General features: G+C 39.9%; 2 protein-coding genes across 2 annotated transcripts; one reads left to right on the top strand and one right to left on the bottom strand.

Moving 5' to 3' along the window:
• LOC147629855 (peroxidase P7-like) lies at window positions 1-2613 on the top strand. The gene is made up of 5 exons (XM_086810869.1): window positions 1-37; window positions 256-805; window positions 1245-1433; window positions 1784-1952; window positions 2068-2613. Exons 2-5 carry the CDS (start codon window positions 497-499, stop codon window positions 2466-2468), a joined length of 1068 nt encoding a protein of 355 aa, XP_086666995.1. The 5' UTR covers window positions 1-37; window positions 256-496; the 3' UTR covers window positions 2469-2613.
• Window positions 2614-11608: 8995 nt separating this feature from the next.
• Window positions 11609-14223, bottom strand: LOC147629854 (peroxidase P7-like). The gene is made up of 4 exons (XM_086810868.1): window positions 13678-14223; window positions 13024-13212; window positions 12487-12655; window positions 11609-12368 (listed from the first exon to the last, which is right to left on the bottom strand). The coding sequence occupies exons 1-4, from the start codon at window positions 13993-13995 to the stop codon at window positions 11965-11967; spliced, it is 1080 nt and encodes a 359-aa protein (XP_086666994.1). The 5' UTR covers window positions 13996-14223; the 3' UTR covers window positions 11609-11964.
• Between the last annotated feature and the right edge of the window lie 10662 nt (window positions 14224-24885).

The raw sequence follows: 24885 nt of genomic DNA, 5'->3' as shown, positions 1-24885 counted from the left end.
CTACAATCACACCTCATTAATTCAACGACTTCACTTGGCAAGTCCTTCAGAATCTTGCATCCTTTTCTTTCTGACTGATCTTCTCTCTCTCTCAGAGATGTTGGCACGATTTAGATGAATGCGCTTTGAATTACTCTCTTAAGCTACCCTGCTGGTTTCGTGCATATAGAGGAGGATTTTATTCCGCTAATATACTTTAATTCTGGGGTGTTTAATTGATTGACGATTATATGACATTTTTGTTTGTTTGTGCAGGGACGATCTTACAGCGCTAATTAAAGAGCAATCAAACAACATTGGAAGGAGATTGATGAGACTTGGTTGCTCATAAATCATTCAATCATCAGCAAAGGCCAGCTATTTGCAGATATCTCATTAAATAGCCTGACATACTTAAACACGCACTTGGTTGACAACAATCAAGGAAGCTGTGATCTTGTGCAGACACACCTGAGCTGAACTTGGGGCTGCTTGTTGTCGAATACATATATATAGAATGGGGCTCGGGAGAAGCAGCAGCTGCTGCTGTGCCTTTGCTTTTCTAGTGGCTCTGCTGTTGCAGCCTTTGGCTATCACATTGTGCAGTAGTAGTAGTGGCAGTGATGAGGGTGCCCGGGATCTGCAGGCAAGCCGCCGAGAGTTCCATTTGAAGCCAGGGAACGTTGAGCTTTCCACCGATTTCTACAAGTCCTCATGCCCGCAAGTCTATCAAGTCATTGCAGAGAAAGTGGAATCCATCGTCAAGAGAGATCCCGGCCAAGCTGCCGGCATCCTTCGTATCATGTTCCACGACTGCTTTGTCCAGGTATGAACTTGCTCCATTGTTGATTGCTTTTTTATGCTTTTTTTTTTAATTTGCCCTTCCATCATCATCATCATCACATTAATTATCTTGCTTTTTGTAAAAAAAACCTCATCCATTTCTCTGAAGATTATATCTTTAAACGCCTTCAAGCATCAATAACAACTTAATCCATGCATGACGTAGACGTAGGTTGGTAGCTTTCTAAACAAACAAGGAAAATGATATTGTGCGAATATACTTCTTTATTAATTTCATAATGATATGCCTTAATCATCTTATGCTTAAGGTTAGGATTAGTGAATAATGCTATTCATATTCTTATATATTCTGCATATCTGTATCTGTGTGTGTGTCTGTGTGTGTGTGTGTGTGTGTAAGAGAGAGAGAGAGAGAGAGAGAGAATCATAAGATAGCCATGATTTGATTGTTAATGCACTAGGGATGCGATGCCTCCATTCTGCTAGAGAAGCCAGTGACCGAGCAGACTGCAACTCCCAACAACGCATCGCTTCGAGCATCCTCACTTCGAGCCTTGGATGAGATCAAAGAGTCGGTAGAGGAAGTCTGCCCGGGTGTTGTCTCTTGCGCAGACACGATCGCTTTGTCTACAGCCATCGCAGTCCACTTGGTGAGTACTTGATTATCACACGAAATTGTCATCGATATTTAAGCATTGCACTGATTATTATAGCGAAAACCCACGTTAATCTGATTATAGCAAAACCCCATATCAATGATCGCCTCGCCACGGATATTCTACTTATGCTTTGGTCATCCATTACTATAATAGCATCGATCCTTGATCAGAATGATGTAGTAGTGGCCTGGTTGCAGTCATCTTCATTTTTTATTTGTATGCATGATCATGGATAATCAGTCCATGGTCCTCTAATAATTCTTGGGAGTCTGCAACTAAATATTTATATTCAGCGCTGTGATTAAGCTAATTTATCCTCGTGGTACGTCGTGGATTAATAGGTTGGAGGTCCAATGATTTCATTTGCAACTGGACGCCGTGACAGCCTCTCTGCTGCGTCAAATCAGACTGTCGTCAATAACATCCCTCCGCCAACACTGAACATCACAGCATTGAAGCAAAACTTCCAAAACCATGGCTTGGACATCAAGGACCTTGTCTCTCTGTCTGGTGATTAATCGCTCTTTAATTTTTAGATGCCGATGATCAATAAACGATCGATTAAATAACCATCTGTAAGCTGTAATTTAATTGGGTTTTTTTAAATCTTGGGTTAACAACACAGGGGGGCACACGATAGGCCAAGCTCATTGCAGGTTTGTGGATCCACAGCTCTCTCCAACAGTCTCGACCGACCTTAATCCAAGCTTTGCATTTAATTTGTCTCGCATGTGCCTGCCTGCAAACGACTCATCCAAGCAGGGCCTCACAGTCCACTTGGACTTCATCACAAGGGACCTCTTCGACAACGCCTACTTCAAGAATGTGCTGGCCAAGACTGCAACCTTCCACACGGATGCAGCCCTCTTGAATGCCACAGACACCACGCAGCTCGTGCACGAGTACGCCGAAAACCAAGACATCTTCTTCCAACAATTCACAACCTCCATGGTGAAGATGAGCCAAATAGGTGTCCTCACTGGCCAACAAGGTGTCATTCGAAAGAAGTGCACTGTCCCCAATTGATTCCTCTAGATTTGCAGTACATGCTTTTATGCATTGTGGCCAATAATGCGGTCTTATAACGAACTCAAGTTGCTTTCTTTGAATTGCTAAGCGTTTTATGTATCCAGGGCTATGTTTGATGCATTTCAGTCATCTTGGTGTTCCTCCCCCCACATGCCTAGCTTGGTTTTAGTAGAGGATGAAAACTCTTTTTTTTTAAATTTTTTTAATTTTTTTAATTTTTTATTTTTATAGATGAGCTTCACCAAATACCTCACATTTGATCTCCTATGATACATGATTTTTGGAGTAATAAAAGGCGGTCTTTTTACATGTTGCAAATTTCTACTAAATTCGATTGACTAACACTTTGTGTGCCTAGTGTTCTAGTGCCTAATACAATCTCGGAAGTAGTACTTAGCCTTATAGTGGCTTAACACCAGTTTGGTAATAGGAGAGACAAGTGTCCGTGGACACATTTATCCTTTTTATTGACCAACTTTTTGAAATTATTTAGAACATATGGATAGTGAAAATCAAAGGTTTTCTTTTTTCATATTATCAGGTATAGAGTGAAGAAAAATTGGGATTTTTTTTTGGGATCACATTGGTTACCTCTAGGCTTTTCAATTTCATAAGAATTCAAAGGCCAAATTATAGTCGTAATGTAGAGCCGTTTGGACTATATTTGGATCAATGGCCTTAATTGTCATTGCTTTCCAAAGTTTTTAGATTTGCACTGCTTTGCAAATATAAATATGGTGTAATACAATCTATCTTACGCACAAAAATCAATTAAAACTCTAAAATTTAGGTCTAAAAAAAAATTAACTTTGAGGATTTTTATAGCTAATCAAACAATCATAGACTAGGACCAAATCTTGCACACATGTTCTGTACAATGTTATGGTTTGCTGGTGCATCTTGTGAGAGCCAATCACATATACACCTATTCTTTTAGGCACTTTGTTTTAGACAAAAGTTTACAAATTTTGAACTATATTTATCACTATAGAATAAGAGCCTACTTCACGCATTTTAAAAAATCTTATAAGGCTTTAAGGACTCACCTACTTACATGGATAGCTTGACATGTCCCTGTGGGGCTCCACAGGGGTTGTTCCTCAACCAAGTTTAATGGCAATATATTAATAAGACACAAACACAAACATAAATCCAAAAACTCATCAAACTATAAAATCCAAATATGGAATGAAAGTTAGCACATTAGGATAAATAGGAATGCAGGGTGCTTACAAAGGCAAGGAAACTAGTCTTCGTTCCTCTTTGTTGGGGTCGAATATGGATGTTGACGAGCCCATACACATACTAGAAAGCAACCACCAAATCTTCCTTCTTCTTTTGCTTAACCCAAACAACTTACCCTTCCAATGATGATTTAAAACCCCTCACTGATGAACACGATGTGGATCAGATCTACTTGGCTGCATGAAAACCCAGGCACCCTTAGAGAGAGAGAGAGAGAGAGAGAGAGAGAGAGAGAGAGAGAGAGAGAGAGAGATCACTCTCTCTAAAACTAGGACATCCATGCAACAAGCGAAACTCTCGAGCAGAGTATCTCGATCGAGATATCACCACCCATCAATAAAAACATGACACATTCCTCCCAAGCCAAAAGCCCTATATCTCAATCGAGATATCAACAACCGCCATGCCAGTAGGCTTGAAAGGGAAGTCACCATCCATGTCACTAATACATGTCATCGCCACCTTGCTATCTCGATCAAGATATGAAGGCCACTCAGATCCACCTCAATGCCACAATGGATCCCCCTTGATTTGCGCACTTAGATGTACATTCAACATAATTAGTAATATCATCTCCATCGTCCACGTATCTCGATCGAGATATGGAGATGTGATCTCATGCGTTCATATATCTCGATTGAGATATGGAGATGAGATCAAAGCTGTAGAAATATCTTGATCGAGGCAACGCCATCCACCCGAAGAGATGCTCATGAGCGTTGACATATCTCAATCGAGATGTGTTGTCGAATCTGGATAACATTGGCGATGAAAGAATTGTAAGGGTCTTCGTCTCGAGATCTGATGATGTACAATCTGGCGTCGACGATAATCACCAGTTTGTTACTGTCTTAGCGTCAATGATAATCAAGATTTTGTTACTGTCTGCCACCCCATCCAGCGATGGAAATTCCACAAGATCAAACCCCGACAGAAGCCAAGAGCGCACCTTCTTGGCTGTGATCTTAGATCTTTTTTAGTGCTTGGACTTACACCTCTGCATATAGCTGGGCCTGTACAGAGATTGCAATGCTGCAGACATTAGGAGAAATGTGGACTCAGTTTTGGGCCTTTTAGTTTGAGAGAGAGAGTGGCGCTCAACCAATGAGGAGGAGGCTTCCATAACGGAGAAATTTGGCATTTTAAAGCAAGTATTCAAGTAAATAGAGTAAAATTATGCTCAAAATGCATCTTAAAATAACATTTACTCAACTTAAAATAATAATAAAATAATACTACCGAATCTTTGCACGTATGCTAATAAAAGATAGTGGTAGTTAATGATAGAGAATCTCTAAGCTCCCTCCCAAAACTAGCTCTGATCTTCTTCGCCTCCAACATAGTTGTTCTTTCTTTTTCTAAGTCTTCTCCAAATTAAGCTCTCATCTTCTTCTTCCATGTGTCTTTTTCTACACAAAATGGCAACCTGTAGAAAGCCTCGTACTAGCATTTCAACTAGTGTTGTATTCAATAGTTATAATACGGACGATGGGACATGGATACCATCTACCATTACAATCGGGAGCTAGGTACTTTTACAAAGAAGAAAGAGGAAGAGGAGAAATTCTAATGAATTTGTGGAGCCATTCAAGGGACAAGTTAAAGAGTTCAAGTATGTGAATCGAGCAAGTGTGTGACAGAGGTACTAATACAACATGTTTTCCCGCATGTAGAATTGAGGGTGAAAAAGTTTCCTCCTGGTCTTCCACGATATCGTCCCAACTGTGAGTAGTATCTTAGTGAAAGCTTATTTTGTTTTAAAAGTGTTTAATTGACGTTGTTATTATGCAATTTTTTATCCATTCAATCATGTCTCTTTATTGTTTTAAAAGTGTCTAATTGTTGATTTAAAAATGTCTAATCATTTAGTTTTATGAAGATATTTATCCATCCAATAGGATAGACCAGTGGAGAGTATAAGTGGGATTTTTGACTCTTTCCATGCATATGTAGGAGAACAAATTTATAAAGGAAGAACTCATAGAGATCTTGCAAACCACGGCATATTTTTCTATGATATGCAGTACTTAGAACCAAACACATCTTCTGGATAGGGTCGTTTGACTCCATTACCCCTCCCATTATTTGGAAGCAAAGATTGGCCATTGCCAACTTCACAAACTAGCGAAAGTTATAGGATCGGGTTGTATCACGACATACAAAAGTCTCTTAAGGTATTTGTTGCAAACAAAGAATATCAAGCTTACTATTTTTATGCCTATCGAAGTGTTTGTTGACTTCTTCTTTCATGAAATAAGAAATACTTCAATAATGTTTATTTGAAGTATTTCTTATTTCTTCTTTGATGAAGAAATAAGAAATACTTCAACAATGTTTATTTGCAAGTCAAGTAAGGCACTTGACTTTTTGGACAATGGTTGGGACAGGAGAAAGACATAAGTGAGGGTGATGCAGTCGGAGACTCAGAGGACGATGGATGTAGCAGCGATGGCGTTTGGATCTTGCTATTTTGTCGGAGACTCAGGTGAAAAAAATGAACACATGCAAGAAAGTCGATGAGTGAGCACATAGTATATACCATATTCACGCGTCGTTAATGCGATCGACATTTTAAATGTCCGCACAAGTGGTATCAGTCGCGAGATAACGTCCCAAAACTCCTCGTGTGGTACTAGTTTTTTAAGTCCCAAATCTCCCTTGTTGTTGGGAGTAGTGTTCGGGGAGGATATTTTTGAGAAACGTACCCAAATTCCCATTGGACTCCTCTCAAACCAGTAAATCAAGCAATTTGGGACATACATTTTTAGAAATTTACACTATTTCATAAAGTTTCTTTGCATGCTAAAATCCTTCTAGGTTTAAGTCTTATAGGAAATCCTCAAAGCTGACTGCCTCTATGATAAGCTAAGACACCCATTTGCATTGAGTAACCTACGTTGCCATCCCTCGCCACCGCCACCGCCACCGCCACCGCCGTCCCTCTGCATCGCCCAACGCCATCGCCAAAGCTTTCAATATTTTTTGCAGGTATGCCTATCTCTCCCTCCCTCTCTCCCTAAGGTTTCAATTGAAATCAAATTTTCTAGAGTAGTAGTGGGTTGCAAATGTGTAAACATGAAGGCCAAGTAAGTTTATAGGCCTTAGGGCAGGCCTTAAATTTTCAGGCCTAGAAGACATACTATTTCAGATTACAAAATACAACTAAAATGCAAAATATGCCGCTTGTATGTTTTTTATTTAATATATATAAAGGCTTCATCTAAAAAAAAACAATAAAACTTATTGACCCCTTTAAGTCTCTTTAAATTTAGGGGTCAGTACCAAGAGGTGATGGGCTCATGAATTCCGCGTGAGCCCTCTACCACTTGGGTACTGACCCCTCTTTTTTTGGTGCTAGTACCAAGCAACAGGGGGCTTGCATGTGTATATCCAAATCTTCTCACCCCATGTATAATAAGCGTGCATGTTCTAATTGACTGAAATGTTTTTTTAGGCATGTCTCAGAAAGAGTTGGACATTGTCTACGAATCGGATGATGAGGCAGAAGAGTCTTGTGCAGAAAAGCTGTTTATGTTCTTATACAATGCACAAGCCCATGAGCGTATCCCAGAGTTTTCTTCAATGTTCTTCAATGTAAACCTAAACTTGATTCGCTGAGCCACATGGTATGACCCATCACCTAGATTCTCGTACCAAGTACATGTCATACATGTTTTCAATTCTTCTATTACCATGGATAACCAACCCTTATTTATATTTTTTTTTGTTGACCAGTCTTGTGACACATTAACTCTCATTATCATATCTCAAACCATGTGTAAGAGTAAAAAACTACTATGAAAACTAGTCACTTGTATATATACTAATTTTGACAATAAGTAACACATTCATTCCCTTGTAAGATAATAATTGAAAGCTCTCCTTCTTCTCTACTCTTTCTTGCATGCATGTTATTAGATTCTTACATTTTAATAGATTTTCTTGTAGGTTGCTCCCTCTCATTAGCTTCTTGTCTGGCTCTTGCCTCTCCCTCTAGGCAAAGAGAGCTCTTCCTTCATTCCCATGGCCATGGAGAGCATTCAGTGTGACAACAACTGAGTGAGGATGTGACATCAGATAGCTAGTGCATCCATACCAGGGAGTTACATTTGTGGCTCGAAAGAAAGACTCAATGACACTTGATTCGACATTTGTTGCTCAAATGAAAAACTCAAAGACACTTGATTTAGTAAGGCTAAGGTAAGCACCTGATTTGAAAAATAAGTATACATGTACTCCCCCCCCCCACACACACACACACACACCATCATGAGGCCAGATGAATCTGAACTTACAAATAGTTTTAAATGAAGAATAGAATCACTAAAAATAAACAAATAAAAAATAGGAAAGCTTAATATTGAACATATGTACATATATGTATACATGTATACACACACACACACACACACACACACACACACACACACACACACACACACACACACATGTAGATAGAAATATATATGCATATATAGTACACACACTTATACACATAGATACAAACATAAAAACTTGTATATATGTCTGTGTGTAAAGAGATACTAGGTTTATTCTACATAGTTTTCTGGTCCCTTGGCTTGGCGCAATGGCAATAAGACAACTCTCTCTCTCTCTCTCTTTCTCTCTCTCTCTCTCTTTGTGTGTGTGTGTATAGACACACACACACACACACACAATTGAACAGGTAGTATCTCTTTTATATATACATATAAAAGAGATACTAGGTTCAATTTAGTTTTCATATTGTTTTCATCTTAATATAAAAGAGATACTAGGTTCAAGTTAGTTTTCATAGTGTTTGCGTCCTGTTGGCTTGGCATTGGCAATAGGAATCATCTCTCTCTCTCTCTCTCTCTCTCTCTCTCTCTCTCTCTCTCTCTCTCTCTCTCACACACACACACACACACACACACACACACACACACACATTTTTATTGTGCATGTATAATTCTTATTTTTGTGGGCAAGGAATCTTTGTGTTACTTTATGGTTTTTCTATTTTTTATGATAAGAAAATGTTATTGCCTTCTACTTCTGCTTAATTATTGGCATCCAAGATCACACATATGAAACTATGGAGGATGAACGACATCCATGGTAGGTGTGTAGGAATAGAGTGTAAGAAGAGAGTTGAGATGGAATCTCAATCCATGACAATGGTGAATGTATGGAGAAATAATGAGAGAGAGAGAGAGAGAGAGAGAGAGAGAGAGAGAGAGAGAGAGAGAGAGAGAGATTGCACAACACAATGATGAAAGAATTATGATCAAGCCTCATGTACAGTGCTTTTATAGGCATCAAGCCTCAACTTTGGACTTAGACCCTAATAAAGGTTGTTCACATCCTAAAGGGGTGTTCACACCAATAGACACACTACTAGACTTTGAAATACCTAACGAATCCCAGCGAATCCCCCCTTTCGAGTGACAGATAATTTTTGGATAGCCTTTAATATTCCTTGTATTCCAACCCTAGCAAAGAAATAAGACATGGTTCTCGCTTCAAACTCAGAGGCTAGTAAGCATGGCTTAGAGGCTAGGGAGTGTGTCTCAAAAGGCTCAGAGACTTAACAAGCTTGGTCTTTGTGAAAGACTCAGAGGTCAAGTCCTGCCTCTCCTCGGGGGACAAAGATAGGTTACATTCGCATACCAAATCCACCCTCCTCCCTCCCAAACTCTAAGCATGGCAAAGAGGGAAAGATGGAGCATTACAACTAAAAATATTCACATTTTGGGGGAAGAACCCATGAGTATAAAATATTCAAAGTTTGGGGGACATCCCAAGCATAGAACCCTTAACTCAAATGAAAGAGAACTCAAAGTTGAGGAAGAAGAGTCTCCCCTCGATGCCAATGAAGATCCTTTTTTATGCCTTCGTTTCCAAGCTAATGTGAGTTGGAGATTATGCATATTTTTCAAGGAAGATACTATCAATGAATTGACAAAGCCCATGATCCAAAAGAAGATCCCAAAGTTGCAACAATTGGTGTTGTAGTGCCTTGGATCACATACCTAGTGTTGAAGGTCCTACAAGTGATGCATGTGAAGGTGTTATCGATGAAGGGCCATGTGAATTACTTCATGAAAGAAGAATAGCCAATGTAATAAATAAGAACACAACCAAAACGGAGCTCATATACGAAGACCATGTGAATTGCTTCATGAAAGAAGCATAGCCCATGTAGTAAAGAAGAACACAACCAAAATGGAGCTCATATAGGAAAGCAAAACACAACCATGTGTGACCTTATCATGGCTATGCAAGAGGGAGGCAATAGAGATGCTTGATGGATAGGAAGAATGGGTAGCCAAAAGGGTTTAGAAAAAACACACAGAATCAATGTGGACAGAAAAACGGAGCCTTGATGAAGATTAAATCGTAGCAAAACATAAAAATCCTAAAAATATAAAACCCTAAAAGATTAAAAATGTAAAAATCCTAAAAATATAAAAAGACCTAAAAATGTAAAAATCCTAAAAATATAAAAAGACCTAAAAATTGCAAAAACCCTAAATAACACAAAATTAGATGAGTATGTTGGCATCATGGAGAAAAGGGTTAGGCAACCATGAGCATGATGGGATGAAAAACATAAGTGAGGTGGATAGGGTGGCTTTGATACCATATTGGCATATCCAAGATCACACATATGCATCTATAAAGGATGAAATATATCCATGATAGGTGTGTGGGAGTAGAGTCCAAAAAGAGAGATGAGATGGAAGCTCAAGCCATGTCAATGGTGGAGAGAGAGAGAGAGAGAGAGAGAGAGAGAGAGAGGGGGGGGGAGGGGGAAGCACAATGGAGAGATTGCACAACGCGATGATGAATAAATTATGATAGTAGTTCCACCATGTACATTGCTTTTATAGGCATCAAGCCTCATCTTTTGACCTAGACCTTAATAAGAGAGTGTTCACACCATGTACAAATTGCTTTCATAGGCATCAAGCCTCATCTTTTGACCTAAACCTTAATAAGAGGGTTTTCATGCCCTAAGGGGTGTTCACACCAGTGGACACACTACTAGACTTTGAAATACCCAACATTAATAAACTGAAATACCCAACATTAATAAACTCTCATGTGTTTTTTTAAAAAAACACATGTTGTTCATTGGCATTGAGATGTTATGAATTAGTGATAATGAATAGCATAGCCATCCTTCTCAAATTTCCCTACTCAAAATTTAGCTACAAGACTGTTACTTGCAATAGGACATATAATCCTAGCATGTACTACTTAGAGGGTAGTGGGCCTAAGCGATGTTCATAGTAGGTGAATCATGATGTCCAAAGTGCGGGGTATGATAATTAGAGATTCAAGACAAATCCATTCCCCTCATACCTTGTTTCTTGTAAAATCCAAGACTACTTAAGGCTAAAGTTTCAACCACATGAAAAGGAGCTTTGAATCCCTTGAGGCATAATATACTCCCATTTTCCAAAGCTTTCATAATTTCTTAAGGGTGATCACAACACAAACTTGGGCACTTTAGTTAATAAACCTTCTTTAATCCTAGTCATATTGTCTTTTTCTTACACATGCTAGCTTGCAACACCTTGCCTAAGGTGTATAATGGCTAAGCATATGCTAGCGTATTCATAATTCTAACGCATTACTAACAATGATTTTTGCTCATTCCTCCCAAGTCCCAACAATGATTAATGTGTTATAGTGTATGTGTTACATATGTCGCTAGATTAGATCACCATAAATGCACATAGATCCCCACAATGAAAAAGTCTATGGAGGATGTAGTGGAAATTCTATTGACATATTTTAAGCCACTCTAAGGTTAAGTCCCACTTCCGAGATTGTATGAGGCACTAGAATGCAAACAAGGCACACAAAGTGTTAAAGCAAACTTTGTAGAAGTTTGCAACAAATTTTGAAAGGACTTCCTTTTATTACTCCAAAAATCATGTATCATAGGAGATCAAATGTGGGGTTTTTGGTAAAGCTCATCTACACAAAAAGAGTTTTCATCCTCTACTAAAAGCAAGCTAGGCACACCACGATGATTGAAATGCATCAAACATAGCCCTACATACATAAAACGCTTAGCAATTCATATGGAAGATACCATAAGGAGAGCAACTAGAGTTCTTTATAGGACCGCATTATTGGCCCCGCCAAGGTGAGCAAAGTCTCACACATATGGACCAATATCCACACGTGGAGACTGTAAAGCCTCACACATGTGGAGGAATATCCACACGTGTAGACTGTAAATCTAGAGGAATCAATAATTGGGGACAGTGCACTTCTTTCGAATGACACCTTGTTGGCCGGTGAGGACACCTATTTGGCTCATCTTCACCATGGAGGTCGTGAATTGTTGGAAGAAGATGTCTTGGTTTTCGGCGTACTCGTGCACGAGCTGCGTGGTGTCTGTGGCATTCAAGAGGGCTGCATCCGTGTGGAAGGTTGCAGTCTTGGCCAGCACATTCTTGAAGTAGGCGTTGTCGAAGAGGTCCCTTGTGATGAAGTCCAAGTGGACTGTGAGGCCCTGCTTGGATGAGTCGTTTGCAGGCAGGCATATGCGAGACAAATTAAATGCAAAGCTTGGATTAAGGTCGGTCGAGACTGTTGGCGAGAGCTGTGGATCCACAAACCTGCAATGAGCTTGGCCTATCGTGTGCCCCCCTGTGTTGTTAACCCAAGATTTATAAAAAAAACTCAATTAAATTACAGCTTACAGATGGTTATTTAATTGATCGCTTATTGATCATTGGCATCTAAAAATTAAAGAGCGATTAATCACCAGACAGAGAGACAAGGTCCTTGATGTCCAAGCCATGGTTTTGGAAGTTTTGCTTCAATGCTGTGATGTTCAGTGTTGGCGGAGGGATGTTATTGACGACAGTCTGATTTGATGCAGCAGAGAGGCTGTCACGGCGTCCAGTTGCAAATGAAATCATTGGACCCCCAACCTATTAATCCACGACGTACCACCAAGGAAAAAAGGAGAGAGGATAAATTAGCTTAATCACAGCGCTGAATATATATATTCAGTTGCAGACTCCCAAGAATTATTAGAGAAACATGGCCTGATTATCCATGATCATGCATGTACAAATTAAAAATGAGGATGAATGCAACCAGGGCACTACTACATCATTCTGATCACGGATCGATGCTATTATAATAATGGATGGCCAAAGCATAAGTAGAATATCCGTGGCGAGGCGATCATTGATATGGGGTTTTGCTATAATCAGATTAACGTGGGTTTTCGCTATAATAATCAGTGCAATGCTTAAATATCGATGACAATTTCGTGTGATAATCAAGTACTCACCAAGTGGACTGCGATGGCTGTAGACAAAGCGATCGTGTCTGCGCAAGAGACAACACCCGGGCAGACTTCCTCTACCGACTCTTTGATCTCATCCAAGGCTCGAAGTGAGGATGCTCGAAGCGATGCGTTGTTGGGAGTTGCAGTCTGCTCGGTCACTGGCTTCTCTAGCAGAATGGAGGCATCGCATCCCTAGTGCATTAACAATCAAATCATGGCTATCTTATGATTCTCTCTCTCTCTCTCTCTCTCTCTCTCTCACACACACACACACACACAGACACACACATAGATACAGATATGCAGAATTATATATAAGAATATGAATAGTATTATTCACTAATCCCAACCTCAAGCATAAATTAACCGGGAAAATGATTAAGGCACATCATTATGAAATTAATAAAGAAGTATGTTCACAACCCAATGCACAATATCATTTTCCTTGTTTGTTTAGAAAGCTACCAACCTACGTCTACGTCATGCATGGATTAAGTTGATGGCTGTGCAACATTGATGCTTAAAGTCTTTTAAAGATATCTTCAGAGAAATGGATGAGGTTTTTTACAGCAAGCAAGATAATTAATGTGATGAAGGGCAAATTAAGTAAATCATAAGAAAGCAATCACTAATGAAGCAGCAGCTGCAAGTTCATACCTGGACAAAGCAGTCGTGGAACATGATACGAAGGATGCCGGCAGCTTGGCCGGGATCTCTCTTGACGATGGATTCCACTTTCTGTGCAATGACTTGATATACTTGCGGGCATGAGGACTTGTAGAAATCGGTGGAAAGCTCAACGTTCCCTGGCTTCAAATGGAACTCTCGGCTTGCCAGCTCCTGGGCACCCTCATCACTACCACCACCACTACTACTGCTGCTGCTGCTGCACAAGGTGATAGCCAAAGGCTGCAACAGCAGAGCCACTAGAAAAGCAAGGGCGCAGCAGCAGCTGCTGCTTCTCCCGAGCCCCATTCTATATATATGTATTCGACAACAAGCAGCGCCCCAAAGCTCAGCTGTGCCACAAGACCGCACAGCTTGATTGTTGTCAACCAAGTGTATAGGCTATTCGAGATATCTCCAACCTTTGCTTATGATTCAACGATCTATGAGATTCTAAATTTCTAGCAGTTAGAAAGATAATCAAAGCAATGCCATTACAAAAGGAGGGTGAAGGAAGAGCCACACAAGTGAAGTCGTGTAGAATGGTGACTAGTAGTGAGCATGAAGTGTGATTATATATAGGCCTTATTAGATTCCATTTTCAACGACAAGGTCTTACTTTAAAAAGAGCACCCAACTATTCCTAGCAACCACCACATCCACACACTCTCTCACAACAAACATTCCTTTCACCCACACGCACAAGATGTGCACAAACTCTTTTCCATCACAGAACACATTGCCAACCATGCTAGTTTTTCCCTAACATTATACACTCTCGCAACAAACATTCCTTTCACCCACACGCACAAGATGTGCACAAACTCTTTTCCATCACACAACACATTGCCAACCATGCTAGTTTTTCCCTAACATTACACACTCTCACAACAAACATTCCTTTCACCCACGCTCACAAGATGTGCACAAACTCTTTTCCGTCACACAACACATTGCCAACCATGCTAGTTTTTCCCTAACCAAAATGTTAGTTATCAATAGGCTAGAGTAGGCGCTTGTGTTGAGAGATTCCTTTTGCTCCAATCTACTTTTATATTTTTCATCTCAATACAAGATGGTGCCACCATCTAGTAGGTGCCCAAACTTTGTTTCACTCCTTTTTTAAAAGTACTTCTACATTCATCTTGATGTAGTCCCCACTTAGTAGGTGTCCAAATCTTGTCGCTGCTTTCTTAAGCACTTCTACATACCTCTTCAGTCTTTCATGCTCCTTTTGATATGGCATTTCTTGCACTTCTCTCCACTTTTATTTTTTTTCTTTTTTAATTAGTGGAATTTATCAAGCATTTAAAGGTATGTATTTGGAAAATTGTTTAATCATTTATGTTTGGGAGTTAAATATCATACTATAGTAGGTACCTTGGTATTTGTACATTGTTTCTAATAGTGTCAATATAGCTACCTTGATATTTGTACATTGTTTCTAATATAGAACTATTGTGATGTGTAAGCATTAGTAGAGACCAAATTATCATCTCATACTAACATCAAAATATTTGTGTTACAGGTTCTTCACATTAAGAAAGTCAATCAATGATTATCTTTATCATTTGGCTATAAATTTGGCCAATAGGATCCCCTTGAATTACCCATAGAGAGCGATTCATAGTAGTAGCTAAGATGGAACTTGCTACCATTGGCAAACAAGTTTTGAAAGGTTGCAGCCTTCACTCATTTCTTTATGGCCAGTGGACGAAATCAAACCCGGAACTTTCAGATTACCCATAGAGAGCAATTCATAGTAGCCAAGATGGAACTTGCTACCATTGGCAATAGGGTTCCCCCTCATTAGTCAAACGTCTTCAAATACCTTTATTTTGAATGAAGATAGAATTCAAAAAATGACTCGGATTATAATATAATGTAATAGTCAAAACTAAGATGATTATCGTATCATAAGAGATAATGCATAATCAAGCTACAAAAATAACTACCTTATTGCACTTTAGTTAGAAAGGGGATTAGAACAAGTTTTAAATTTGAACTATAAAATTGAAGTATTTGCTCATTAGGAATTTTTTTGGACCCAAAGAGGGCCTCTTGGATTAACTTTTGATTAGGAATGGACCAATAGGAAGAGGGCTAGGTGCACATTTTTTACTTCATTGACTCTAGGGGGCCTAGGCTTTGGTTTGCTAATGGGGCCTAATTACTACTCTTGTCCCATTACCTCCTAGGCCCAAACTTAGAGGTCCCCCCCACCTAGAATCTCACGGATTAGAAAACCCTAAAAATTAAAAATTTTCAATTTTTCCCAAAAGTGTGTTTTCCCTCTCAAACTTCCCCCCAACATACTCTAGGTTTGGAAAGCTCATTTTGAACCTCTTTCTTCCTCTTCTAAGCTCTCCATTGTTGCAGAAACTCCATACCTCTCAAGCTGAAGAGCGGTTCTCTCTACCGTGCAATATAGTGCACATAGAGTACTGTCGATCAACAAATGTGTTGAGAAACACAATGTCAATCCGAGGACTCGACCTGATTAGTGCATAAAGGCTTATCCCTTGTGGGGGAGCTCACATACACGAACCACCACTTGACGATTCAACCATTTAACACCTCAATCAATCTCTCAATCCCTTAAACCCACTTCACTAATCAAGAGAACAAGCAATGCATGGCAATCTCTTAATCCCATTCAAACATTGATGAAATCTTAGCTCCCTAATGCCAGCAAACCCATAAGCATGCATCTACTAACCCACAAGCTTAAGCAAGCATAGAATGTAACATTCACAAACCCACAAGCTCATAGAGAGAGTCTATCCATGAATAACTCATTGCCAATGAAGTGGGCAAGAGCTTGCATCAATGGAGACTACACACACACACACACACTACAAGCATGCATACACAAGAGAAAGAAAGAAGCATTCAACTAAACATAGATTAATCTACTTCAATGATGCTAAAACAGATTAAGAGAAAGAAGTGGAGCTATACTCATTGGAGCTTGATGCTCATTGGAGTACAATAGAGAGAGTTAGAGAGTTGCCATAGCTTGAGAGCTCAAGAGCTTCACTCAATAGCTTATGAGAATGGCAAAAAACGTGCTCTTTCTTTAGCTAACATCTCTTTTATAGAGATGTCACACTAACCCTAACCCTAGGCCTCTTTCACACATGTGCGGATAACCCCATAAGTGAGCCTTGCTTTAATACACTTAGAACTCTCATTTAGAACCCACATTGGCCTAAAACGATTTACATTGCACTTTGGCACAAAAATATGGGAAAATTATGTGCGTCTTTATGTTCCCATGGCTACGATCCCGCTCTCTCTCGCATTAATTGCTTCCAGCCTCCTTCCATAATCCGTGTTCCCGTGGAACACAAGCTCTCCCTCCTTCTCAAGCTCCCTCCCTCTCAAGCTCCCTCTCCCTCTTTCTTCCTCTTCTAAGCTCTCCATTGCTGCAGAAACTCCATCCCTCTCAAGCTCCATCCCTTCTCAAGATCCCTCCCTCTCAAGCTCCCTCTCTCTCCCTCTCCATTGCTGCAGAAGCTCTATCCCTCTTTAGTCTACTCTAGGTTCAGGAATCATATTCTCAAACTCTAACCCTCCTTTATGCTTTCCATTGCTGCACTAAAAACCCTAAACTTTCTCTCCTCTCCACTCCTTTGTTGTAACAAGCTTTTCTTTTCCCTTCTTCTCTTTTCTTACCACCATGGCCTCTTAGTAATGTGAGAAGACCTAGGGAGAAGGTGGAAGAGCTTATGGTGCATAACACAAGAGATGAGCATGGAGTTTGGGCTCTAACAAGATTCAGGGTTGGGGCTTGGGTCTACATGCAGCCAAGCTCTCTAAGGGACCACATCGAGTGCGTCAACTAGGGAATATGCTACATCATTTGGAAGGGGCGGTTACACGGCTTCAAGCATACTAAGAAGGAAGGACTGGTTACCATAGTGCAACATGTGTATACCCTTGGAGACCTTTACATTCAAGGCCAACGACCAAGGTTTCCTTCAAATTGACAGTGTAATATAGACACAGCTTTAACAACATGCTAATATTGGATTTTTTGTTTCAAATTTTCTTATGATTCTCTATTTTCTTATGTCTCTATATGTGCAGATATTTTTTCCTCTAATTATGTTGAGGAACAACCACTCCAAAGCCTCATTGGAGTTTTCTATGCTATGCATGCATCCATTGGAGAGGCAATTTTTGTATCTCAAAGCCCAAGTGAGCTTGTACAGAACAAAATCTTTTTCTTATCTCACTCATATTTTGTAGATTAAAAACCAAGCTTATTTGGCAAGCTAGAAGAGATCCCCAACCCCCCTCTTAATAATCACGAATGGCCCAAACCTGATGCTTGGACCATCTTATGCTTAAAGTTTAAGATGGTAAGTGATATCAAGACATCACTCAAGTTTTCAAAGGCATATAGGTCAGTAGGGCTAAATTGGTTTTGTCATTTATATGTTTTTGTGCACATGTCAATTCCATGCCAATGCACCAACCGAAAACAATGTATATTTGTAAGGAGGTACGGTCTGACCTCATTCAAGGATTACTAGAAGAGGGTTGGGAGGTTAATTAGGGGTCACATCAAGGTGATGTGTACAAGTGCAATGTAGTAGATTCTACAGTGTCTTTCAAGTTCTTGAAGGCACGCTCTATTTTGTACATGCATTTGCACTACCAAAGATGGATACACTACATCATCGGTGGCTCAGAGGTGGTTTTACTTTATTGGGGTAGGTTACATTGGGTTGTGGGATCTCTCTCTCTCTCAGAAAAGATGATCGGACTCCACTTCCTTTGGAGCCTCCATGAAGTTTACCGATGTCGTTCCTTCTTCACTGGGTTTGCTGTAGTAGCAGTCTCTCGCCATGTGTCCTCGCTTTCCACATTTGTGGCAAGTGAAGGTCCTCCCTCCTACTCTGCCTCTTCCTCGTCCTCATCCTCGAGAGAATGCTTTTTCTTCTCCTGCTGTTGAGTCAAGCCCTTTCTTCTCTTTGCCTCTGCTCTCTTGCTCTAGTAGAGCTGCTTCTATCTCGTGTATCTTCAATTCAGGTACATTCTTTAGTGTTGCTACGATGTTTTCATAATCTCCTTTGTCCACACTCTTCAGAAGTACAGCTAATGCTTCATCATCTTCTATCTTTTTGCTAGCTGCCAGCTGTTGCTTAATGCTTTTATATTTGTTCAAGTGTGTGATTACAGGTTCACTTTCCTTCATGTCCAATTTGTAGAATTGCATTAATAGATTTATCTTGGAATTTTTTACTTGTGTACCAAATAATTTATTGAGTTCATCCCATGCATCTTTTGCCCACTGTATCCCTGTGATGTGATGAATGATTTCATCATTTAAACTGAGTGCAATAAGTTCCAATGCTTTTTCATTCCTGCTCTTCCACTCATTTTCCCCTCTCTCTGGGCATTCATCTCTCCCTTCAACTAATCCCCACAGATTTTTCCTCATCAGTAAATACATGGTTTTTGTCTGCCATGCATAAAACTGTTCCCCATTAAATTTGGCTATTTCCTGTGCTGAACTCATGGTGATGTGAAGGGGGTCTTACCTCTTGATCCAATTTCAAGATTCAAGGGCAGTGTCTACCCTTTTACAACTCAATCTGGTGTTTAATAGATGATTACAATAATTTTATCAGCATAAAATCACCAGAAATTACATTAAATTAAGGGTAACCAATTTGTACGGGATGCTTCGAGTATCAAACCAACTCCGATTTACAATCTGAAGCTATAGGGATCTGTATCAGATACCTAATGGTTAATTTGAACCCTCAATTGTACCAAAATATAGTGATTAGCATTGATTAATCACTAATTAGCAAATTAATGCTCTATTTTGTGTGCAAAAAACAGAGTATGCGGGGAGTCCAGATCTGGTGCCTTACACTTCAAATGAGCTCAAATGCTTTCAAAGGCATCAATAGCAATGAGTCTAGTAGAGGATTAAGCCAAGAAACACAAGATTTGACCAAATATTGAAAGCTTAATCTTTGTTTTATCAAAGTCACCTGCAGATTTGATGAAGAGCTTGGATCTCACTGTAGACTTGATGAAATTGAATTCTGTCTTCACCTCCTTGTAGAGCATGCTTGAAAACCCCCGAGGCTTAGAGGAATTGAAGCAACTTGATTTGATGAAGGAGAAATCTGCAGTTTACTCAGAAAAAAACGCGCTAGAAAAAACGTGGAATTCTCCTGAATGCGCCGGCGGTTTGCTGCGTTTTCTTGATGGGCTTGAAGCCAAGGATGTTAGCTACCATATGCTAGAAGCTTGTGCCCTAATTGTGAGTGTGCAAGCTGAATGGAGTCCTCCACTGGCTGGGGGTGAAGGGGGAAGTGAAAAACTAACTAAAAATTTGATTATTTGCTAATTTTCTACTAATCTTAATTAATTAACTAATAGGCTCATAAATTTGATGGATTCTAGGCATGGCTCTGATACCATGTTGAAATTTGAGCATAATGATGAGCTATGGTGGATCAAACACTAGAATCAACATCATTAATAAAGTGATTAGCAAATGATTAAGATGTAATTAGTGAATAATTAGCAAATAGATTAATGTAGGCATGGATACTCAAAAACCAGAAAATTCTCATTAGGGCTATGCCTCAATTTATAGAGTTTACATCAAGCATCAAATCCCATTGATTTCTCCATGATTCGCTCCCAGAATATCTCCACCTCTTGCCTGATTCTCTCCACCTCTTCTCTTTTCCCTGAATATCTCCCAGAATAACTCCACACTCCTAAATTCTCTCATGCTACCCTTTATTCTCTCCCAGTAGATTCTTCTCACCTTTTCATTCACAATTACATCTCCTCTTTTACAGCCTCTAACCAAGGGCTTGTTCCCGCACACACCCTATTCACTTGTATATTTCAACACATCTAAGATTTCTAGATCGTATCACGCTTGCCTCGAATACGCCGAGCTAGTTGCATGTCCTTGTGGTGGCAGAAATGGTAATCCTCTTTGGATGTATTGTAAGGAGGTTGGTGTGTTCAAAAATCCCAACAAGGTAAGCCTCAGCGGCTTCTTACAATGCTTCAAGGTAAGCCTCAGCGGCTTCTTACAATGCTTCAAGGGCAATCCTTCAATGCTTCTTGCAATGCTTCAAGGGCAATCCCCTGCACACGGAACTCTGTTCTATATCGTTGGAGAATCTCCTTGACTGTGCAAGCAAAAGGGGCTCTTCTTATCAACAACTCAGTGTTCCTCTGATAAAACTTGATTTCTTGTAGAGCCCTATGCCCTTTGCACATCCTTCTCCTTGGAGCTCTCTGTGTTATGTTGGTGCGTTGGCGAGGTTGGGACTTGCTTGGCTTGAAGAGCTTGACCTTTCTGCGCTTGCGCGCTCTTGTAGTAACCTCCCCTTGATCTCTCTCATAGTCTAAATCCTCCTCCTCATGCTGTTGTGGTACTTGTGTATCAAGTTCCTTCCCGGGTAGGTACAGGATCCTGTCCTGGTAGTAGGGTCTTGCCACATGTGGTGGTGCGCAATGTAGGAATGTTTTCACCAACCCAGTCGAACTACTCATCATCAAAATCTCTATCTTAATCTCTAGGGTGGCTGCATTTTGGGATCTCCTTCACGCACTTGCTCCCACTAGAAGGGCCGCCTGCATGCGTGTGTGGGAGCAGGGCTAGACTCTGGTGATCTCGTTGAGCGTGTCCTAGAATCCCACGGGTCACTCTCTTCTGTGGTGTCACCAATATGTGTTCGTTGGGTGCCTCGCACTATGTTTTGTGAAGGCATGGTAACACGTGCGGTGTTATTGGTGCGTGCCATATCCATGTATGACTATGCCTACTGTGCTAACGTGGTGACGTGCTGGTTTCCTTACATGGGTGCCTACATAGATCTTGAGCTCAAGCTCTTTAAAAAAGTGAAATGAAAATGAAGTGAGTGAAGGAACTATTAATAGTTTTTGTTAAGGGCAAAAGAAAAACCTAACTAAACTTATTTTCTTAGCCTTATTACATCTAGATTTGTGATGTGCATGCATAACCCAACACCTCCCTTGTCTCCTCATTCGTGCACACCAAGCACCATGCCTATGGGGAGCATTGGTATGTAACCATTCAAGTCGAGCTTGACTTTTTAAAGCCTTGTGTGCCTCTTGTGTAATCTATTATTATTGGGCCCACTCCCTTTCAAAAGTTGTGCAATAAAACCAATTGAACATTGTAGATAGTTTATACGTGTTCCTCTTGCACAAGCTCCACCTCCATGTCTTGTAACCCCTCTTGCTTTATAATGTGATTTCTCCATCCGTTGGGTACTCCACATGTCAAGCGATCCATACTTGTTCATGAAATATGCACCATGCGCATAAACTATGTACACATGACAATAGAATTTAATTAGAAAAAGTCTAGGCTAAAATGCCAGTTTATTTTTTTACTGTACAACTTACCATATAATGTGTTATTTTACTCTCTCCCCAAGCACATAACACACTTTTGGTGAATTCTACGATATGTTGTTGGAATGATGCCCGTTCTTGGACAATTGAGCTACTTTGATTCATAATGTGAACCATGTTATTGAAATTTATCCAAAGCTGTTTGCGCATATTTACAAGAGCTGGCACTGGACAATCTACATTTGTGGCGATTGCACACAGGTCTCTCCAGAGTCCCCAAGTCTTCTTTGAATTCTCTATGTTTGTTGGCTTCTCCAAAAATCTCCTTGCCTTTGCTCCAGTCATGGAGACCTTTTGAGCAACCTCGTATGACATACCAAAGGCCTATTTTTTCACTTCAAACAGCCTCCTCAGCGCTCGAGGAGCATTTTTGATACCTTGGGTGACAAACAGTCCATGTTAAACAAACATGATGACACCTAGACATTATAAGCAAAACTTAAAATTTAAATTATCAGAAGGTTACAAATGAAAGCCAGATAGGCTTCTCACAAAGGGGGGTTTGAAACAAAAGAGTTGCTTCAAAAATAGGGTTCATAATTAAGATCTCTAGATCGTATCGCGCTCGCCTCGAATACGCCGAGCTAGTTGCATGTCCTTGGCAGAAATGGTAATCCTCTTTGCATGTATTGTAAGGAGATTGGTGTCTTCAAAAAGCCCAACAAGGTAAGCCTCGGCAGCTTCTTGCAATGCTTCAAGGGCAATCCCCTACACACGGAACTCTGTTCTATATCGTTGGAGAATCTCCTTGACTGTGCGAGCAAAAGGGGCTCTTCTTATCAGCAACTCAGTGTTCTACTGATAAAACTTGATTTCTTATAGAGCCCTATGCCCTTTGCGCATCCTTCTCCTTGGAGCTCTCTGTGTGTTGTTGGTGCGTTGGTGAGGTTGGGACTTCCTTGGCTTGTACCCCTCTTGCTTTATAATGTGATTTCTCCATCCGTTGGGTACTCCACATGTCGAGCGATCCATACTTGTTCATGAAATACGCACCATGCGCATAAACTAATTTAATTAGAAAAAGTCCAGGCTAAAATGCCAGTTTATTTTTTTGCTGTACAACTTACCATATAGTGTGTTATTTTACTCTCTCCCCAAGCACATAACACACTTTTGGTGAATTCTACAATATATTGTTGGAATGATGCCCGTTCTTGGACAGTTGTGCTACTTTGATTCATAATGCGAACCATGTTATTGAAATTTATCCAAAGCTGTCTGCGCATATTTACAAGAGCTGGCACTGGACAATCTACATTTGTGGCGATTGCACACAGGTCTCTCCAGAGTCCCCAAGTCTTCTTTGAATTCTCTATGTTTGTTGGCTTCTCCAAAAGTCTCCTTGCCTTTGCTCCAGTCATGGAGACCTTTTGAGAAACCTCGTATGACATACCTGAGGCCTGTTTATTCACTTCAATTTTTACGTTTCCGCCATTCAAAAGATGCTCTAAGTTACCAAGGGCTGCAACTTTCCTCTCTTGTGTAGGCATTGTGAATGCATAATCGATATGGCACTTATTAAGGAATCAATCGAAGATTCTCATGAATGCATGAAGTGTGCAAAAGTGAATATTCTATAGTGGAAAATTAATGATGGGGCTCCAATTTGAATTCTTGTTTGGTTCTCCTAGCATATCAGGAGATATCAGGAGACATGACACCTTCCACCCATCTTGCATTTGGTTGTTCCTCATCTTCATCGTCTGTTGATTCGGTTGGATCTATTGCATCTTCATGTTGCTTCTTCCCTTTCTTCGAACCTTTTGAGGCATCCTTCCCAACAGAACCAACCTTCTGCATACCTTTTCCATTTGTCTTTTTCTACATAGGAATATCATTCTGAGCATTGTAGGACAAGACCATCTTGATGTCGTGCCTTGAGCACAACCCATCATGCATTTAATTGTCTTCAAATCTCCTTCATACTCTAAAGATAGGTCACAAAAAGTGATTGTTCAAGTGTACATTCATGTAAAGTTTCACCACAAGTTACATATTACATGTCATTTACACCACAAAGCAAAAAATTTCTCACACACAACACGATAACATGATATGTAGGAAGCATCATGGAACATTCAAGGGGGGTTTACCTACAAAGAAAAAGATAATGTCTCACACATAGTCATATGATATGTAGGAAGAATCGTGAAACACTCGAGAATTCAATATTAGATAAAGTGGAAAAAATCCCATTCCCATGAAAAAAGTGGGGGTATGGTAAACTCATCCAAAAGTTTATCAAAACATATTCATGTGACATATCATTGGAAAGATCTTGAAAAGAAGAATCTAGATCTACTTTGTCCGACAAATTTGGAGTTTGCATGTTCAAGTTATGGCCAAAACAAATTTTTTAAATACATTCCCATTTTGAGGGATTTTTCCCATTTTATCTAATATTGACTTTGAGGGGGGTAGCTACATAATACATATACATCCAAAAGGAAGTTCTATGGATTTTTTTACTATCTCGGAGTACAAACAACATGAGCATTGGGAGAATAATCTTTATGAATGAAATCCCTTATATGTTGTTGACCACAAAACTCGCCCTACCCAAATATGGCCTCTGAACATGCCCCTTGATTAGAGGATTTCTAAAATTTCTATGTGCATAATGAGACAAGCACTTATATTATTTCCTACTAACCTAAGTCTATATGATAAGAACTGAACAAGTATTACACGCACACACACACACACAACATTTCATCCACAAAACATCAAAAGATCTTCTTGACTTGAAACCCATATATTCAA

Source organism: Cibotium barometz, chromosome 17, assembly GCF_041138505.1.
Source record: "Cibotium barometz isolate CiBa-2024 chromosome 17, ASM4113850v1, whole genome shotgun sequence".
Taxonomy (NCBI): domain Eukaryota; kingdom Viridiplantae; phylum Streptophyta; class Polypodiopsida; order Cyatheales; family Cibotiaceae; genus Cibotium; species Cibotium barometz.
Note: the sequence above shows the minus strand (reverse complement) of the source record. Positions and strands in the feature narration are given on the sequence as shown.

Coding starts and splice junctions, on each gene's coding strand:
- LOC147629855 (XM_086810869.1), top strand. CDS start 497: ATGGGGCTCGGGAGAAGCAGCAGCTGCTGCTGTGCCTTTGCTTTTCTA. Junction 1,434..1,783: donor CAGCCATCGCAGTCCACTTG/GTGAGTACTTGA, acceptor GTGGATTAATAG/GTTGGAGGTCCAATGATTTC. Junction 1,953..2,067: donor GGACCTTGTCTCTCTGTCTG/GTGATTAATCGC, acceptor TTAACAACACAG/GGGGGCACACGATAGGCCAA.
- LOC147629854 (XM_086810868.1), bottom strand. CDS start 13,995: ATGGGGCTCGGGAGAAGCAGCAGCTGCTGCTGCGCCCTTGCTTTTCTA. Junction 13,213..13,677: donor TCCACGACTGCTTTGTCCAG/GTATGAACTTGC, acceptor TTAATGCACTAG/GGATGCGATGCCTCCATTCT. Junction 12,656..13,023: donor CAGCCATCGCAGTCCACTTG/GTGAGTACTTGA, acceptor GTGGATTAATAG/GTTGGGGGTCCAATGATTTC.